The sequence below is a fragment of the Oncorhynchus mykiss genome, chromosome 17, assembly GCF_013265735.2.
Source record: "Oncorhynchus mykiss isolate Arlee chromosome 17, USDA_OmykA_1.1, whole genome shotgun sequence".
Taxonomy (NCBI): Eukaryota; Metazoa; Chordata; class Actinopteri; order Salmoniformes; family Salmonidae; genus Oncorhynchus; species Oncorhynchus mykiss.
In genome coordinates, this window is record NC_048581.1 from 82263829 (window position 1) to 82284164 (window position 20336).

The window sequence follows — 20336 nt, forward strand, 5'->3', positions numbered from 1 at the left end:
TCTATGTACAAAGGGCAGCAGCCTCTAAGGTGCAGGGTTGAGTAACCGGGTGGTAGCCGGCTAGTGACGGCTATTTAACAGTATGATGTCCTTGAGATAGAAGCAGTTTTTCAGTCTCTCGGTTCCAGCTTTGATGCACCTGTACTGACCTCGCCTTCTGGATGATAGCGGGTTGAACAGGGCGTGGCTTGGGTGGTTGATGTCCTTGATGATCTTTTTGGCCACCGGGTGCTGTAGGTGTCCTGGAGGGCAGGCAGTGTGCCCCCGGTGATGCGTTGGGCACACCAATAATAATAATGGCACAAACCAACCTCTGCTGGGATGTGTTCTGGAGAGAGCAATTCTATAGATATACATTTTGTAGAACAGACATCACACTCTATCATGAAGAATAATAAATACTGTCAGCTCTATTCAACACAATGTAATTTCTGTCTTGCCAGAATGAGTGTCTGAGTAAATTAACTATTAAAAAGTGTCATGCTATTTCAAAATGTATTCCACTGGTCTCAAGATGAGTCCACTCCACAGAAGGTAAAAGTCCACCATAACAAAAACCACATCTAGGCAGCTGGGTGTGCCTTTTTTGTCCATTGTTAAGACACTAGCTGTTCATCTACATGTCTATTTGCGCCACTTTTTTTGGTCATGTGAGAATAAATTGTTGTGTCCGAGACAAATTTGGGTGGTTATGAGTCACATCGACCATTACATCCAGGAGGGGGGTGTCAAGATATATATAGTGGACCTGTGCTTGTCCTCTGTGTACTCATAACATACTTCTTACCCCTAGTCCCACTCCATGTTGGTTCGTCCTGTTGACGTGTCTCTGTCTCTGAAGAACAGATGGCTTTACACATAAATCCTATTAGCAACTTTCTGCTGATGGTGAACCATTCAGTTCAAGGCTCCTCACTCTCTTATTTAACCTCCATTGTGTTGAATTGCCTCATTTTGTCTTTCTTTTTACTAAGAACGTTTTTGGTAAAGAGGAGTTTGTAGTTTATTAGAGCCGAAGTCACTGGCCACACCATGTCTGCAGAGAAGGTAACGTTATAGAAACTGTGTTTTGAAGAGCTTTTGTTGTTGAAAGGATGTGAGAGAGGGAATAATGGTGATGAACTTAGAGCATTTCTTTACGTAGCATTTTGATTCAGATATACCGTCATGGTGTTTAGATGAATACAGATGAATGACTTAAAGTTATTCCCTCTAGATCGTTAGACAATTCACTGGATAGAAGACCAGTTGACCAGTAATCAGATTATTACAACAGAATGCTGCTGTGGTATTGTTACAGTTATTTTTTATTTTTTTATTTAACCTTTATTTAACCAGGCAAGTTTATTTAACTAGGTATTGTTACAGTTGTACAGTTGTAGTTGATTTCCCCCAGCCTGGACTGTTGTGCATAGTAGTGCTGGTTATGAAGAATTAGCCACCTAGTTGTGTGGAGGTTCTGGGATAAATGTGCCGTAGTGTGGGAAAGACTTGGGAGGTGGTTCTATGTTGTCTGTCATTCATGAAACCAATCATGTCTCTCCTCCTATTTTATGGACATAGTACCGAGATTTATTTCAGAAAGAGTGTTGTAAATGGACTGTGGTTGTCATTGGCTATCACGTCATGGTGAAAAACCCACAGGTGGTAAGATGAGAGTGGATCATTTGCCTCTTCCTTCTCTGCCCCACCGTCAGAGACCTCATGTCCATTAAAACTGAGGGGGAAGGATTTACCTATCTGAAGGATACAAAAATATGAAAAATATTGTTTCCTTAAACATATTGATGCAATGATTTTGAATTCGGTCATCAGTTCCCCCCCTCACAATTGCCTGACGACTTTGCCTGTAGGCTGCCATTACTCAACTGACAGCTTGTCTAAGGTGAGGACAGAAATAGAGCCACATCTTAATCGGATTACCGTGGACATCCATCACTGCACCCCGTCAGACAGTGTTCAAATGACCAGCAGGATCACAGTGGATGACATCCTTATTCTCTGTGTCTTGGGATGCTGGGTTGTGCTGTGTTGTTTTGTGGTGTGGTGTGTTGTGTTGAAAGGGATTTCTGGGAGGTTGGTTGACATAATACCAGATCAAGGCTCATATAGTGGACAACTGTCTGGTTACTGTGGGAAATGGGACTAATTGGGAGAGAAGCTGTATGTGCTTGTGTTTGAATAGAGTTGGATTGTCCAGTGCACTTCCAACTGTACAAGAGTGTTTTTAAGAATGCAAGTAAAACATCTGCCCAATTTTAATTACATTTGCATTGATTTAAAAGTCCAGAGCCATTACTTTCTATACTTATTTTCCGGAGCAGCCTTGTGCAGTTGATATGTAAATCTCTAAAACACTATTACTACAACTAATATACAACTACTTAATCTCTGTAACACTGGATGTGACGCAACATGTTCACGTGACTGAGGCAGCTGACTGTGATTTTCTCAGTCCTGACCAGTTTGTTAGGTCACTGTGTCAGGTTACATAAAATAGATTAACTAGAATATTCTAATGATTATTATCAGTTCCAAATGAAGATATTAATGGATTGATTACTATTTCCTTTTTGAAAGCAAATCAGTTTTAAGAGAATGTCTTGAAAATATGCATTTTTGGATAATCAAGTGTACTGTATTTGTAGTAGTGTGATTTGAAATGTACAGTGTTTGACTTGTTTCTGTCTCCATACCTTTCTGCTTGCATATTCCACTGTCTTTTGAATGGTAAGTCACTAAAATCCTCATGCTCCTAAGCACACATTTCCAGTGGTGGGAAAAAAGTACATGCATATGCAATAAGTGAAAACACATAATCTAACTGCTAGCTAGCTAACATAATGTCAGAAAGCATGATGCGCTTGCCAGTTAACTTTCATCATATTTCTGAGTTGGTCAGATATTAGTTTAGAAAGACTTGAAATTGTCATGGGAGCTAACTAGCTAGCAAGCCACCAGCTAGATGCTTATCAAAGGTAGATAGGTTGTTGGTTAATTTTACAAAAGAAATCGACCAATATACAGTACCAGTCAAAAGTTTGGACCCACCTACCCATTCAATTATTTTTTTTAAAATGTTTACTATTTTCTACATTGTAGAATAATAGTGAAAACATCAAAACTATGAAATAACACATATGGAATTTGAGTTTCTTCAAAGTAGCCACCCTTTGCCTTGATGACAGCTTTGCACACTCTTGACATTCTCTAAACCAGCTTCACCTGGAATGCTTTTCCAACAGTTTTGAAGTAATTACCACACATGCTGAGCACTTGTTGACTGCTTTTCCTTCACTCTGCGGTACAACACATCCCAGACCATCTCAATTGGGTTGAAGTCAGGTGATTGTGGAGGCCAGGAAATCTGATGCAGCACTCCATCACTCTCCTTCTTGGTCAAATAGCCCTTACACAGCCTGGAGGTGTGTTGGGTCATTGTCCTGCTGAAAAACAAATAATTGTCCCACTAAGCGCAAACCAGATGGGATGGCGTATCGCTCCAGAATGCTGTGGTAGCCATGCTGGTTAAGTGTGCAATGAATTCAAAATAAATCACGGACACTATTTTATTTGTATTTTTTTTATTTTACGGATAGCCAGGGGCACACTCCAACAGTCAGCATAATTTACAAACAAAGCATGTGTGTTTAGTGAGTCTGACACATGAGCGGTAGTAGGGATGACCAGGGATGTTCTCTTGAATTGGACAATTTTTCTGTCCTGCTAAGCATTCAAAATGTAACAATAACTTTTGGATGTCAGGGAAAATGTATGGAGTAAAAAGTACATTATTTTCTTGAGGAATGTAGTGAAGTAAAAGTACAGATAAAGTACAGATACCTCCAAAACTACTTAAGCATTTTAGTACTTTATTTTTACTTAAATACTTTACACCAGTGCCCATTGACATAAATGCATGCTTCATGCAAAAGGTAGTTACAGAGTTTAATGGTTGTGATAGGATGATTAAAAATATTGTAGTTATTCCACAATACTAACCTAATTGACAGAGTGATAAGAAGGAAGCCTGTACAGAATACAAATATTCCAAAACATGCATTCTGTTTGCAACAAGGCACTAATGAAATACTGCAAAAAATGTGGCAAAGCAATTAACTTTTTGTCCTGAATACAATGCGTTATGTTGGGGGCAAACCCAATACAGCACATTACTGAGTACCACTCTCCATATTTTCAAGCATAGTGGTGGCTGCATCATGTTATGGGTATGTTTGTAATCGTGAAGGACAAGGGAGGTTTTCAGGATAAAAAATAACCCGGAATGGAGCTAAGCACAGGAAAACTCCTAGAGGAAAACCTGTTCAGTCTGCTTTCCACCTGACACTGGGAAATTAATTCACCGTTTAGTTGGACAATAACCTAAAAGACAAGGCCAAATCTATACTGGAGTTGCTTACCAAGAAGGCGGGGAATGTTCCTGAGTGGCCGAGTTACAGTTTTGACTTAAATCAACTTGAACATTTATGGCAAGACCTAAAAATGGCTGTTTAGCAATGATCAATAACCAATTTGACAGAGCTTGAAGAACTTTGATAATTATCATGTGCAAATGTTGGAAAATCAAGGGCTAACCCAGAAAGACTCACAGCTGTAATCAGTCCCAAAAGTTCTCCTACGAAGTATTGACTAATGGGTGTGAATATTTATGTAAATTAGATATGACTGTTTTTCCTTTTCAATAAATGTGCTTCATTTTCTAAAAACATGTTTTCACTATTTCATTATGGGGTATTGTGTATAGATGGTTGTGAAATTTTAAATTCAGTCTGTAACACAACAAAATGTGGAATAAGTCAAGGGGTAAGTCAACACTTTCTGAAGGCAATGTAGATCTGTAATTATGATTTTCTCCTTACTTCATATCTGTGTCATCTGTCTCTGGTGTCTGACACTCTCTTTCCTCTCCTCATCTCATAACTGACTCTTCTTCCTATAGATAATGCTTTATAGAAGCCAAAGAAGAAGAAGGCAGAGACAGCGAGCTCAGCCACCAATGGTGCCGACGCAAAGCCCAAAAAGACCAAGAGCAAGAAGAGCGATGACCTGTCTGGAGAGGAGAGTCCTGCAGTTCAAAGTACGGACAGTTCAGATGAGATATCTTCCAAAGAGATATATGGAAATTATTGTGTAAAAGATCACCAGTATTTTGCCAGCAAACAGACCCAGGCGAAGTGAACTTGCTGCCAAAATGTTGTTTCTTAAACAAATCATTTTTATCTGAGACAGAGTGAGCGGCTTAAACATGTAATGAATAAATATATCAAAACATTACATTTCTTTGGAGGTCATCCCTCTCTCAATCTTCTTAACGATGTTGTTTCTTTTCATTACGTTTGTCAAATAGATGGAAAAAAGGTAAAGAAAAAGAAAGCAGATGAAGAAAAAACTGAAAAAGAGAAAGAGAAAGGGAAAGGGATAGAAAAAGAGAAAGACGAGCCAAAGAAGAAAACAAAAAGTGTGCCAAAGAAAAAGAAAGGTGAGCAGTCAGAAACATAACTGGTATTATGCCCAAGGTGAACTGCATGTGATAGCATCAAAACTTCTGTAAAACCCAATAAAATGTACTCTTCTTTTCTGCCCAAGGTTCAGATACAGAAGATGACGACGATGATGATGAGGAAGAGACTCCACAAAAGAAGACAAAGAAAAAGACCACGAAGGAAGGTTCTGAAAAAGATGGCAAAGATGGCAAAGAGAAGAAATCCAAAGCTAAAGGTGGACAGATGTATAGGAAAGCAATTTTCTTAAAGGAGTTAGTACACAACAAGAATAAGACCTGTTTTAAGAGGATTAGGTAGGAGATTGAATTGTAATGTTGAGTGAGAGGAAACACTAGTCCTGCACACGAGGCGGAAGGCCACAGCCTTATGCTGTCATCACCTAACAAGCTGTTGCAGATTACACAACAAGACAGTGTGCAAAACATATAAACGAAATAGCATCACTGATAGAAGTATTTTCGTCTCACGTCTTTTTTCAGATGACAAAGAGTCTGACAAAAAATCTAAGAAAGACACCAAGAAAAAGGAACCAGCTTCTCTGTTCTCTGTAAATGGAGATAAGGATAAGTCAGACTCCAAGAGCAAGAAGAAAGGTACAGTAAGCCTCAACACTATAGCTTTAAGTACTAATTTTAAACTGCTGCAACTGTAGGGATAATGATTAACTTTATAGTTGAGAATCAATAACCCATCGTCATGTATGATTTGTGTCTAAACATCTCCAACATCGGAAGTCTCACACCCCTTTTGCAAGAGCACATACTGCAGTGTCACAGAACCGTTGGTAAAGCACTGTAGGTACACTGTGAAACGATCATAACCTGAAGTGGATTCTCTTAAACCAGCAGCCAAATCAGATAGTGAAGACAGCGAACCAGAAACCAAGTCCAGCAAGTCAAAATCAAAGAAGAAGGAGAACGCCAACCCAGCATCCATGTTCTCAGCAGGGGGGGAAAAGGACAAGGACAAAGACAAGGACAAAGACAAGGACAAGAAGAAGAAGAAGAAAGGCAAGTGTTTTCTGTTATAATTAAATACAGCTCCGGTGTTTGACCGTATTCCTGCTGGTCAGTAAAATAAAGTTGTCTGATATTTCCCAACGTTCTATTTCCTACCAGCCAAAGCATCAGACAGTGATGATTCTGACTCCGAAGCAGAAAAAGGAAAAAAGAAAAAGGGAAAAGGGAAGAAGAAAAAGGTTTGTCTGTTTAGTTAGCTAGGTCATAGTCTGTTTAGTTAGCTAGGTCATCGTCTGTTTAGTTAGCTAGGTCATAGTCTGTTTATTTAGCTAGGTCATAGTCTATTTATTTAGCTAGGTCATAGTCTGTTTAGTTAGTTAGGTCATAGTCTGTTTAGTTAGCTAGGTCATAGACTGTTTAGTTAGCTAGGTCATAGTCTGTTTAGTTAGCTAGGTCATAGTCTGTTTAGTTAGCTAGGTCATAGACTGTTTAGTTAGCTAGGTAATAGACTGTTTAGTTAGCTAGGTCATAGACTGTTTAGTTAGCTAGGTAATAGACTGTTTAGTTAGCTAGGTCATAGACTGTTTAGTTAGCTAGGTCTCAGTCTTGCCACAGTGATGGCAGGTGGGGTATACAATTCTGCAATCCTGTAATAAAGTATTACATATAAATTAACCTAAAAGGTCCCCAAATGAACATTGGTTAAAGATGCTGATAATCTTATAACCATATTCTTTCCTGTCCCACATCCAGGAGGAGAGGCCTCCGTCCCCGGACATTGAGTTTGACAGCCTGGAGGAGTTTGTTCTGCAGCCAGCCCAGCAGGGGGTGACTGTCAAATGTAAGGTGACCCGGGACCAGAGGGGCTTGGACAAAGGCCTATACCCCACATACTATCTCCACCTGGACAATGAAAAGAAGGTGAGGCACTCTCAGAGGACAGGTTTACTGTCACACATTTTGAAACCAATCCGAGATGGAGCCAACGCGCATAAAACCAAGTTGTGGACTTGTGATACAGTATGATTTGCATTTGAGGAATCATTATCCAGGGGATTAATTATGTGTTTTTACAGGTCTTTCTACTTGCTGGGAGAAAACGAAAGAAAAGCACAACCTCCAATTACCTTATCTCCATAGACCCCACAGACTTGTCTCGGGGTGGAGAAAATTTCATTGGAAAGTTGAGGTATGCTGTAACCTACATTCATAGCTCAAACTGAAGAATTTCCATAAAACATGTTTTATTGCAGCTGTAATCAGGCATTTCATAAACTTGTGTAATTCATGAAGTGATTCTTTAAGCATGTGTAATTCACGGAGTGATTCTTTACACTCCATAGGTCCAACTACTTGGGCACGAAGTTCACAGTGTTTGATAATGCACTGCACCCAGACAGAGCTCTACCAGACATGTCCAACGCTCGCCAAGAATTAGCAGCCATTATTTACGTAAGGCATTGAAGTGTACATTAATTAACCATTTATAAAGGTTTTTTCCAAAGGGTTCATAAGTATTTTAAAAATTGCTAATTATTATGGTGTAGTAAAATGGGTTATAAAGGGTTTGTAAAGGGGCTATAAGTATACTGAGCAAATATATAAATGTAATATGCAACAATTTCAAAGATTTTACTGAGTTACAGTTCATATTAGGAAATCAGTCAATTGAAATACATTCATTAGGCCTTAATCTATGGATTTAACATGACTGGGAATACAGATATGCATCTGTTGGTCACAGATACCTTATAAAAAAAGATAGGGGCCTGCATCAGAAAACCAGTGTGACCCCCATTTGCCTCATGCAGCGTGACTCATCTCCTTCACATAGAGTTGATCAGGCTGTGGATTGTGGCCTGTGGAATGTTGTCTCACTCCTCTTCAAGGGTTGTGTGAAGTTGCTGGATATTGGCGTGAACTGAAACACGCCATTGTACATATTGATCCAGAGCATCCCAAACATGCTCAATTGGTGACATGTCTGGTAAGTATGCAGGCCATGGAAGACATGGGACATTTTCAGCTTCCAGGAATTGTGTACAGATCCTTGTGAAGTGAACTGTGCATTATCATGCTGAAACATGAGCTGATGGCGGCAGATGAATGGCACGACAATGGGCCTCAGGATTTCGTCCCGGTATCTCTGTGCCATCGATAAAATGCAATTGTGTTTGTTGTCTGTAGCTTATGCCTGCCCATACCATAACCCCACCGCCCACCATGGGGAACACTTCACAATGTTGATGTCAGCAAACTATTCGCCCACACAACGCCATACACGTGGTCGGCGGTTGGACATACTCCCAAATTCTCTAAAACGATGTTGGAGGCAGCTTATGGTAGAGTAATGAACATTAAATTATCTGGCAACACCTCTGGTGAATATTCCATGAGCCAGCATTCCAATTGCACGCTCCCTCAAAACTGTGTTGTGTGACAAAACAGCACATTTTAGAGTGACCATTTATTGTCCCCATCACAAGGTGCACCTGTGTAATGATCATGCTGTTTAATCAGCTTCTTGGAATGCCACAACTGTCAGGTGGATGGATTATCTTGGTAAATGAAAAATTCTCACTAACAGGGGTGTAAACAAATTTGTTCACAAAATCTGAGAGAAATAAGCTTTTTGTGCATATGGAACATTTCTGGGATCTTTTATTTCAGCTCATGAAACATAGGACCAACACTTTACATGTTGCATTTATATTTTTGTTCAATGTAGTTCATAGACTGTTCATTATTAGATTGTTATTACAAAATCTTAGTTTAAATTGATCTATGATGGAATCCAACTTCCCCAAAAATGTCATTCCTAATTCCGCTTCTTATCTCTCTGACTTTTGGGTATAGGAAACAAATGTCTTGGGAATGAAGGGTCCCAGAAGGTTGACCGTTATCATCCCAGGGATGGGCAAGGACAGTGAACGAGTACCCATCCGACCTCGCAGTGTAAGCAAACCGTTGTTATACAGATGCCACTCTGTCAGAGTTATGAATGAGGACGGAACAGCAGTACTGTTCATCATGATTTCATCTTTGTAGGACATTACATGCTGTGTAAGCTACATACAGTATGGTACAGTATATCTGATGATTTTATCACATTATTCGTCATTATCCATATTGTTATTGTGACCAGCTGGGTCGTTCCACCAATTTGGTGCCTTTTGAGATGTGTAACGCGGTAAAACCATTACTTGATGTCACCTAATTTTAACATTCTGTCATAAAGACCACATGTTCAACTTCATAAAATAGACATTTTCCTATTTCAAGATGTTAAATAAAAATGTGACTATAGCAAGTGCTTAGTAATAAGTGCTAAATAAAGTAACAGGGTTGACCGAAACAGGTTTGATCGAAACAGGGTTGACCGTAACCTGGTTGACTGTAACAGGGGTTGATTATATCACCTTAAATCATCCATAAATCCCCTTGTGCCATGGAGAATGGAAGCTTATTGTGTACAAAAGGAAGTGGTAATTGAATGTAAACTTCACAATTATGATTTATTTTTACATTCTAGCCTGTCTATCTATGGGTAACCGTGTTGACGTGTTATGTTCGACCCGCTCAGTTTTCCACCAGAAAAATGTCCAAAAAGGGTACAACCAGCTCACCTGCTTTTACTCTATGATTTCACTATTAGATGTTAAATGTTTATTTTAAAAAGGAAGTTTCACCATATTCAAATGGGAGCTCAGTTCACGTAACAGGGTTGACCTTAAAATGGGGGACAGACTTAAATAAATCACTAATCACATGAAATAAATAATCTTCAGAAATGACAAAGCAACAAAAGCAACAAAATAACTCAGGCTTTAAAAATGTTTGAATTTTGTGGTCTATATTAAAATAAAGGACACTTCATTGAATATAACAGGCTTTTAAAATTCTATATTTGTGGAACATTTCTACTTAAAATGAAAATGGGAGGCAAAAGGCACTAATTTCATGGAACGACCTAGCTAATGTTGCTGCGTTTCTTCCACCCCCATTTCTTCAGGACAACGATGGTTTATTGATGAAGTTCCAGAATAGAAAGTTGGACAATCTAATCGAGCTCCACAACAAGACCCCCACGTGGAATGAGGAGACGGCGTCCCATGTGCTGAACTTCAACGGCAGGGTCACACAGGCCTCCATCAAGAACTTTCAGATCGTCCACAGCAAGGATTGTGAGAAGAGTCTCAAACCGCAATCATTACATTATTTACATATTGTTTATTTCTAGTACATATCATAAATAATACAGGTGAACAAAAGTCAAGTTGAATAAGGTTGAATAAAGTCACAAAATGTAATTTGCCATTTCCCTGTTAAGAATGTAAATGTTAAATGTTTTTTGTGTGTTTAAAATATTTTATTTATTTTCTTATTCTAGTGGACTATATTGTGATGCAGTTTGGACGAGTAGCAGACGATGCCTTCACTCTGGACTATAGCTACCCTATGTGCGCAGTGCAGGCCTTTGCCATCGCTCTATCAAGCTTCGATGGCAAAATAACCTGTGAATAAGAGGGAATCATTTAGGCTCTGGTGCCTCCTCAAGCTGCTGCAACTCGTTATTGGCATACAGATGCCAACTACCAGAAAGAAGAATTTTCTTCACCATTACTCAACATCAGTGCAAGGTACATGGAAGGACGGAAGTCCTAGATGGAATGGGGGTCCAAGTGCATTTCATATCACATGGACTGCCTCGGGATTGTTTTGTTTGTTTGTGTCTCATTGCAATGATAATCATGAGCTTTTCTGGGAACAAGATTATGTTGACCAATTGGAGATCCTTGAGTGCAGTGAAGGACGTGAGGGGATGCTGATGCACCATGCAAGTCTGAGCACTGGAGCTTTGGTGCTTTGGCATTACACCATTTCAGTGTAGGGGGATGTGGACCAATTGGGGGATGAAAGTGACATCTGAAGAGTGAAAGCCTATTTTCCACCTACATCAATGCTTTTATAGCATAGTACATGTCCGATATTCGTTCATTCTGTTGCGTTTAATTTGGAATACAAATCCAGTAATGTGTCGCTAAAAAATCTATCTATTGGTAAAAAAATGTATATATTGGTAACACAAAACTGTGTCTACGTGGACTTATAGAAAATGAATTTAAAAACATGTCAAAGTATATTTATTTAGGCCTACTTTTTCTTATTATTTTTAGGGTTACATTTGTTTCCATGCATTATTTGTGGTATTTCCAGATTATGAAATTGACTTAATTTTACAAATTAGAGGTTTCATTGTGAACAGTCATGAGGCAGAGGTATAAGGCAATATGCTTGTACCATGTGACTGTGGGCAGTCACAAGTATTTCTCTAAACATCTCATTTGCTGTTCTCATTCCACTCAAGTGACAATTTTGATGTTGTTCTGATACCTGCCTTTTTAAGTTATATGTTCTCTCTTCGGCTAGATTCTGTCTTTGTATGAATCGTGTGGACAAGAGCCTTATATTGACAGATATTGACAAATATAAGGCACTGATGTGGACCATTGTTGTTTTGATAAGGATAGTTAATATATGTTCCAAAGGTAAACAATGCATTTCAGTCTCTTGTGAACTTCTCTTGAATGAAAGTCAAAGTGCAAGCTTGAAGATAACATGCTCAATAATGAATTAATCTGCAAATAAAATATGACATGTTTAAAATGAATTCTTACAGGATAAATGTATTTGCATACAGTAAACACCCAACATTATGCTGTATAGTTTACTGTGCATTTGACACAGTACTATATTAGTGTTAACTTGATAGATAATTGTCAACTCAATGCTCCCTGGGAACCTGCATTGATTCGACATCTTGCTTTTGAATGGCAATGCTTTATGACACAATGTCAGCAGTCAGCAGCAGAACACTGGTTTCAAATGAATCAGTTGTTCGTTTTCTAGTTTTCTGAGACAGTCGTACTGTTTTGTAGATGTTGTTGCCTTACAAAATGTGGGGTAAGAGAAGAAACTTGATTTTAGGAGGAAAAACCTGTTTGGGCTGACAGCTGAGGATCCTGAGAGCAAGTGGAAGGTGTGCTCTCTGCCCGAACCTGCTCCGGCAGTTGTCCAAACTCGCAGAGGCAATGAAGCTAATCACAGACAAGGTTTTTGGACAATTATGTGCACACTTCCTCAGAGTTGTATTCACAGAAAGTTGTCTTCTTGAAGTGTCCATGTATAGTTAACAGAGCGAGTTATGACTAAAACGCTATTATTTTACCCACACGTTTTCTTTTGTCGTCTGTAATTCTCTAGAGGAACGCTACTTAAAAAAGACAAACATATTTTCAGCAGCAACCAATCATCCTATTAGCAACGTAGGCCAACTTCCAATGCCAACAATCGAAATCATTATTTTTACCAACAGAGGGAGCTATTCTATTGTCAGATGTGAATAGGTATACATGTTCAAATGAAAGCTTCTAAAACATTTCATGAATTCGAACCTGAAAGGGTTTACATCATGGAGTTTGACACTCTTGACATGCATAATGACATTTTCGACCTATATTCGACCTTACTTCAGTGGAATGTGTAAATTCCTCGGCAGGAAACATACAGTAATATAATAACAATAATACGGATTAAGTTTAATGTTTGTTTAGACTAAATGTTAACAATGATATTATTATTGTTGTTGTTGTGTTATTATTAATATTGTTGTTGTAATTATTATTACTTTATTAATTGTAGTCTACAGGTCTCATATAACACTTCATTTTGTATGCATTATCTATTCCACCGGCTTTGTAGCAAAGTAGTCTAATAATAGACATAGAAAGTTGAGCAAAACAAGTCATGTGATATTTACTGATACTATAAACATGTTACTGCATAGTTCATGTTGTAATTTTATGTGGCACGGCCAGAGAACAAAAGGCAACTTCAAAGAATAATTATATATTGATAAAGACTTCTCTGGAATATCCTGCAGTAAAAGTCATGGGGGTGGAGATTTGAGTGGAGGCACTGCCCCCAAGTATTTTGATTGACGGTACCCAATGGCTCCTCCTTGAACGTTTTTTTCTTCGTTTTCCAGTGTAGTGCGTTCATTGATTTCATACCAAAGTCATACTTAACATTCCACTTACACTGTCAAACCAGGAGAAATATTACTGAAAACTATAAGGCGCCAAAAAAATAAATAGTATAAAAATAAGTAAGTTATCTTCGCTTTTGTGAGAAGGGGTGACTTCCAAAAAAAGGTGAGTAAGCATGAATTTGTTCCCTTTGTTTAAGAGCTTTCGGTGAAGTTTTCATGCTCTCATGGTGAAGTTTTCAGATCATTGTCATTTTTTGCATTTTTCCATGGAACTCCTTGCCTTTGGGAAGGAAGAAAATAACGGATTGATCGGCTATATAAATTGTGTGTGACTTTTTTTTGTGTGCAGGACATCTTTGCTAAGATTTAACTTTATTGACTCTACTCATTGACAATCATAAGACGTTAGTAGGCTAATGCTTTCTTTGTCATAACTATGGGACAACAAGCATGTTTCCTTTCTTTTTCATACAGCTGCTTGGATCCTGATCACTTTCCTCCTAACTTGTTCTCCATAAGAATCAAGTCTTTACATACCCGAGGATTGACAGACAGAAAAAGGCAAATTGGAGGAATACATAACTCGATATTTTACGCGCTGTTTTACTGCACCCCATAGGTAAGTGAATCACCCAATTTGGTAACATTGTGTCGATGAGAAGAGGCCATATACGAGCACCCCAACCAATGCATATTGCTAGCTGCTGTTGCATCTTTAGAAGTTGACATTTCAGTAACCAAAAACATATTGTGTCAATTAACCAAAAACATATACGCGCTACAAGGCCTAGGTCAAGAATACACATTTATTTCATCGTATTGTTCATCTTATTATTATCTATTATGTTATGTGTTCAATACAGGTTTACAGTTTATTTTCTTCAGAAAATGGAAACACTGACAAAACGAATCTCAGTTTCACGCAACACATATATACTGCTGATCTTGCTACATTTTGACATGGTTATTTATGCATGTTAATAATATATTTAAATATACAACAGAGACTAAATATAGCAATCATATCATAACACATCATAACTTTAGGACACACACCAGAACACCCTCTACACGCACTGTTGTCTACAAACTTTCAGATTTACTTAGGACACATGGAAAGTATTTTCTATTCTTGTCCAAAACACATTAAACGTCTGTTTTAATTTTTTATTTAGTATTCATTTGTATTTGGATGTGCCTTAATGAATGATGCATTATTAATTTATGTGTATCCCTTACTGACTTTGATGAGAAGGATTCTAGAATGTTACATGTTGTTTCAAGACACTACTCCACAGTCTAAACAGTCTGACAAATGGACAGTAGTATTTTTATTAATACTTGTGAAATTATATCATCCAATAGTTTAGAGTCTCAGATTAAACCCCTATTACCGCTGTGTCAATGCTTCATACATGTATGCTACTTGACAATTAGATGCATCATCATCTCACTTTAATAACAGTTTGGACAGCCAAATTAGTGCAGATTTCTAATCAAAACATTTCGCGGTAGCCTACTGACGCTATTTCAAGAAAACCGTATTCTTTCCAACAGTTTCTTTCAACCATCCTTTCTGTTGTATGGGTAAATAATGTTTAAGTAAGGGGTTTGTATTTTAGAGTTGTGGATCTTTCTCTTCCACAGGGACCAGTGACGTTTCACTGGAAATCCTTATATTAGGATTTTCAATGCATGGAAATTGTTTATAATTCTAATTCTAATTGTATGACTGTATAAATACCTCTTCAAGCATCACACGTTCATGGTGTACTGTTGGTTAAGATTGGGTAAACAGACTTTTCCAGTTTTGCTTATTAGAAATACAAAAATCTGTGCGATGCTTTACTTAGGATTTATTATTGTTGTTCTTTCTTAACAATCGTGTAAACAGGTGTACACAACAATGCTACAGCACATTCAGTGTCATTCAAAAGGTTTGGCCAAAAAATAGAATGTTGTCTTTCAGGTTTCTCGCTACGTAATTTTAATAGCCTGTTAACATTTACGGTTGACATTATAGGCATGTTCTGTGTCTTTGTTATATCTCAGACTGTCAAACTTTCCTACGTTACATTCAAATGGTAAATAAGCCATTCACTCTGAAACGAGAACAGATTATTACAAAATATTTGACACGACTCGAAAGATACAGCCAGTCAATCACCATTTGGTCAAACGATACGAAGCAATCACACCAAATCACAATTTAGGGCTTGTTTATAATTGACATACGAACACAGTTGACAGAATGGATCCATACAGAGTTACAAAGGCTAGTCCCAGGTCATCTGCATCCTCGATGCCCAGCTGTAAGTCTTTCAGATGGACTGAGTAGCCCAAGTTGTTGAAGCACTGCAGGCACTCCCAGTCACAGTTGCACCTTCTCTGACTCTCGAAGAGATAGACCAGTGTTTGCCTATACAGTCTCCAGTACAGATTGAAGTTGACATACAGTATTTGGTTGAGATTGTGATAAAAGTGTTGCCTAATAGAACTAGTACTACAGCTATAATATAGTAAGTGTAGTGCGTGATGTCTGTTGGAGCATTGTGGCAATATGAGTTTCAGTATAGGGAAACAGTATTTATTCTGACAGAGGGACATAGAGTCAACAGGTTGAAGGGACATTTTTGGAATTGTTTTTATAAAAAAAAATATATATATATATAATTAACTAGGCAAGTCAGTTAATGACAGCCTACACTGGCCAAACCCAGACGACGCTGTGCCAATTGTGCGCCGCCCTATGGGACTCTCAATCACAGCCGGTTGTGATACAGCCTGGATTCGAACCAGGGTGTCTGTAGTGACACCACTGAGATGCAGTGCCTTAGACCGCTGTGCCACTCTGGAGTTTATACCCTAAAACAGGGAAGTGTGTCTGGTGAATCACACTGAACAAAAATATAAATGCAACATGTAAAGTGTTGGTCTCATGTTTCATGAGCTGAAATATAATATACCAGAAATTTTACATACACGCAAAAAACGTATTTCTCAAATTTTGTGCACAAATTTGTTTATGTCTCTGTTAGTGATCATTTCTCCTTTGCCAAGATAATCTATCCAACTGAGAGATGTGGCATATCAAGAAGCTGATTAAACAGCATTATCATTACACAGGTGCACCTTGTGCTGGGGACAATAAAAAGCCACACTAGTTTTGTCACACAACACAATGCCACAGATGTCTCAAGTTTTGATGGATCGTGCAATTGGCATGCTGACTGCAGGAATGTCCACCAGAGCTGTTGCCAAATAATTAAATGTTAATTTCTCTACCATACACTGCCTCCCAACGTCGTTTTAGGGAATTTGGCAGTACGTCCAACCGGCCTCACAACAACAACACGTGAATGGTGTCGTGTGGATGAGTCATTTGCTGATGTCAATGTTGTGAACAGAGTGCCCTGTGGCATTGGTTGGGTTATGGTATGGGCAGGCATAAGCTATGGACAAAGAACACAATCGATGACAATTTGAATGCACAGAGATACTGTGACGCGATCCTGAGGTCCATTGTTGTGCCATTTATCCACTGCCATCACCTCATGTTTCAGCATTATAATGCACGGCCCCATGTCGCAATGATCTATACACAATTCCTGGATGCTGAAAATGTCCCAGTTCTTCCATGGCCTGCAGACTCACCAGACATGTCACCCATTGAGCATGGGGATTGGGATGCTCTGGAGCGACGTGTACGACAGCGTGTTCCAGTTCTCGCCAATATCCAGCAACTTCTCACAGCCATTGAAGAGGAGTGGGACAACAGGCCACAATAAACAGCCTGATCAACTCTATGCGAAGGAGATGTGTCGCTTTGCACGAGGAAAATGGTGGTCACACCAGATACTGACTGGTTTTCTGATCCACACCCCTACTTTTGTTTTACGGTATCTGTGTCTAACAGATGCATATCTGTATTTCCTTATGTAAACTGTTACATGTTGTGTTCATACTTTTGTTCAGTATACTTCCATATATTAGAGGTGATGCCTTACATGCTGACTACACCGCTCGCGTCGCGTGTCCGAGTGATATATATATTTACACATACATGTTATTCAGTCACTGCACCCACACTGCTTGCGCGCGTCAACGAGCATCTGCGTAGCCAGTCGCTAAAATAGAACTTGGTTTGATTTGTGAGGATTGACACGCTGCGAATCACGCCTCTGCCATCTCCTCATTGATTTTTAGGAGCATATACCCACGTGCCATCTCCTCATTGTTTTTTAGGAGCATATGCCCACATGGGTGATTGAAAGGTGAACTGAGGTCCACACTCCAGTCCAGTTGGTGGTGGTAATGCACCTTAAAGTTGGTTGCCAACCGCCATATAAAGTCCAAAGAAGAAGAAGCCTGAAGGAGGAGAGATGACGAGAAACTAACTCGGTTTACCCTTTTATCTGTGGATTAATTGTCAGAGTAGAGGACCTTGTGCATTTCAGGTAAAATAACAAACCAATGTTTATTTATATCCCAGGACAAATTAGTGAGCAACAGCAAGCTAGCTAAAATAGTTGGCATTTCAACCTGGTTGTCCTGATCGCGTCTGGTGTTCGTGGATAAAATCAACATGTGCTGGATGGCAGACGCCAGGGCGCAAGCTGTCTGGCCCACATATTATAGTGCAGCCTGCTTTGTATCATAGTAGTGCAACCAATAGTGCAACCAAACAAAAAAACAATCAGGCATATTTTACCCTACACTCTTAGAAAAAAAGGTGCTATCTAGAACCTAAAAGGGTTATTCGGCAGTCCCCATAGAACCCTTTTGAGTTCCAGTAGAACCCTTTTGGTGCCAGGCAGAACCCTTTTTGGTTCCATGTAAAACCCTTTCAATATAGAGTTCTATATGGATACCCAAAAGGGTTCTACCTAGAACCAAAAAGGGTTATACCTGCAACCAAAAAGGGCTACCCTATGGGGACAGCCGAATAACCCTTTTGGAACCCTTTTTTTTAGGCTTGACAGTGAAGTAATTGGAGCTACATGCACAAACAAGTAAAATACAGTTTTTTGGCCGTTATTAATAATTTATACACTTACTGGCAAAACATGGTGAAATGAAACCAGGGGAATAAAGTATTGTCTTTACCTATTTTGGGTGGTCCGTTATAAAACAGAACCCATCAGACCATAATTTGAAGTTACATGTTGTTGATTTCAGTTTCCTGTGGTAGAATTGTTTACTGCACTGTTGGAACTAGGAACACAAGCACTTCGCTACACCCGCAATAACATCTGCTAAATATGTGTATGTGACCAATAACATTTGATTGTAATCCAACGTGAACACTTGGGTGAAAGTTGAGATTGAAGATTGATCACACTTAATACCCTTTAATATCTACAAAGCTGGACCAAAATACTTTCTCTCTGAACATGTGGAAATAGAAGAAAGTAATGGAAGCATCCTTGGTGAATGAAGGTGTGATATTTTAGATGGGGATGGAGAAGAGGAGGGTAAATCTGCTGCTGTAACAGATCTTCTGTTCTCAGTGTGTTTATGCAACATGCAAGTAGTGGGCTAGTGCTCTTGATCTGCTCTCAGTCCCAATCAGCTCCTCTCAAACAAACTGCAACACTGCAACTCACTCTGAATCTATTCCATGGGCTAAGTATGTATATTTTTTTTACATCTTGCAGCTTTACTTTTAAGGCAAAAGGCCATAGCTGCCTGTCTGCTTTAAGGCTCCTGGTCAATTATTAGATTATTTGAACAATATCCTGTTAAAGTGACTCGTTTCTTTGTTGGTCTTCCTTGCTGTAGTTCCTCAGGCCATCGGTTGAAGCAATAATTTAATTAACCTGTTCCATCCCAGGTTCGTGAACAAGCACTGAGCAGGGGCTTTTGTTTCAGAACAGAATGGAGGTAAGACTGTTAAGTGCAGATATTAAAAATACAGTTAGATCTCGAAGTTATTATTTTTGACGAGATATCGTGTATCTTTTTGTCAATATCGCAATATTATTTTTGCTCTAGTCGGCTGTACCTAGATCATACTGCAGTATTATTCCTTCATAGCTTGCTCTCCATGTTATTTTTTTTAAATAGGGAGCCAATTTGTCTTTAGCATTTTATTTCCATGACTGATCAAAACTTGTTTTCTCATGGCTCCCTCTTGGCCTTATGCAGCAGACATATTTGGAACATCGAATCGCAATAAAACCACAGAATCGAATTGCAATACATATAGAATTGTAAGAATCGTGAGAATCGCAATACATATCAAATTGTAAGAATCGTGAGAATCGCAATACATATCAAATTGGCACATAAGTATTGTTATAATATCGTATCGTGATGTCCCTGATATTTCCCAGCCCTACTTACAACATGTCATTTTCCAATGCAAAAGCTGATAGTATACAGTACCAGTCACAAGGTTGGACACACCTACTCATTTAAGGGTTTTTCTTTATTTTTTACTATTTTCTACATTGTAGAATAATAGTGAAGAGATCAAAACTGTGAAATAACACATGGAATCATGTACTAACCAAAAAGTGTTAAACAAATCAAAATATTTGTTATATTTGAGATTCTTCAAAGTAGTCATCCCTTTGCCTTGATGACAGCTTTGCACGCTCTTGGCATTCTCTAAACCAGCTTCACCTGGAATGCTTTTCCAACAGTCTTGAAGGAGGTCCCACTTATGCTGAGCACTTTTTGGCTACTTTTCCTTCAGTCTGCGGTCCAACTCATCCCACACCATCTCAATTGGGTTGGGGTGGGGTGATTGTGGAGGCCAGATCATCTGATGCAGCACTCCATCACTCTGCTTCTTGG

At 38.9% G+C, this 20336-nt stretch overlaps 2 protein-coding genes across 9 annotated transcripts in view; both read left to right on the forward strand.

Annotated features, from left to right (window-relative positions):
- The first annotated feature begins 231 nt into the window (after positions 1–231).
- Positions 232–12166, forward strand: LOC110494713 (tubby-related protein 1). Of its 2 annotated transcripts, none has more exons than XM_021570008.2 (13): positions 232–1047; positions 4975–5098; positions 5369–5500; positions 5608–5739; positions 6005–6118; positions 6374–6535; positions 6644–6723; positions 7238–7405; positions 7561–7673; positions 7828–7936; positions 9341–9439; positions 10497–10668; positions 10875–12166. In XM_021570008.2, the coding sequence occupies exons 1-13, from the start codon at positions 1033–1035 to the stop codon at positions 11006–11008; spliced, it is 1554 nt and encodes a 517-aa protein (XP_021425683.1). In that variant the 5' UTR covers positions 232–1032; the 3' UTR covers positions 11009–12166. The 2 variants fall into 2 exon arrangements, with proteins under 2 accessions (XP_021425683.1, XP_021425682.1); XM_021570007.2 differs by having other exon boundaries at positions 234–1047; positions 6371–6535; positions 10875–12165.
- Positions 12167–13521: 1355 nt separating this feature from the next.
- Positions 13522–20336, forward strand: part of LOC110494715 (transcriptional enhancer factor TEF-5) — a 76058-nt gene continuing 69243 nt past the window's right edge. For 5 of the 7 annotated variants that reach the window (XM_021570009.2, XM_021570014.2, XM_021570010.2 and 2 more), the window contains exons 1-2: positions 13523–13698; positions 14010–14154. The gene's annotated coding sequence lies outside the window, so the exon portion shown is untranslated. Of the gene's footprint in view, positions 13699–14009; positions 14155–20336 lie in introns of all 7 variants that reach the window. The other 2 variants (XM_021570011.2, XM_036950755.1) reach the window with 1 other exon arrangement.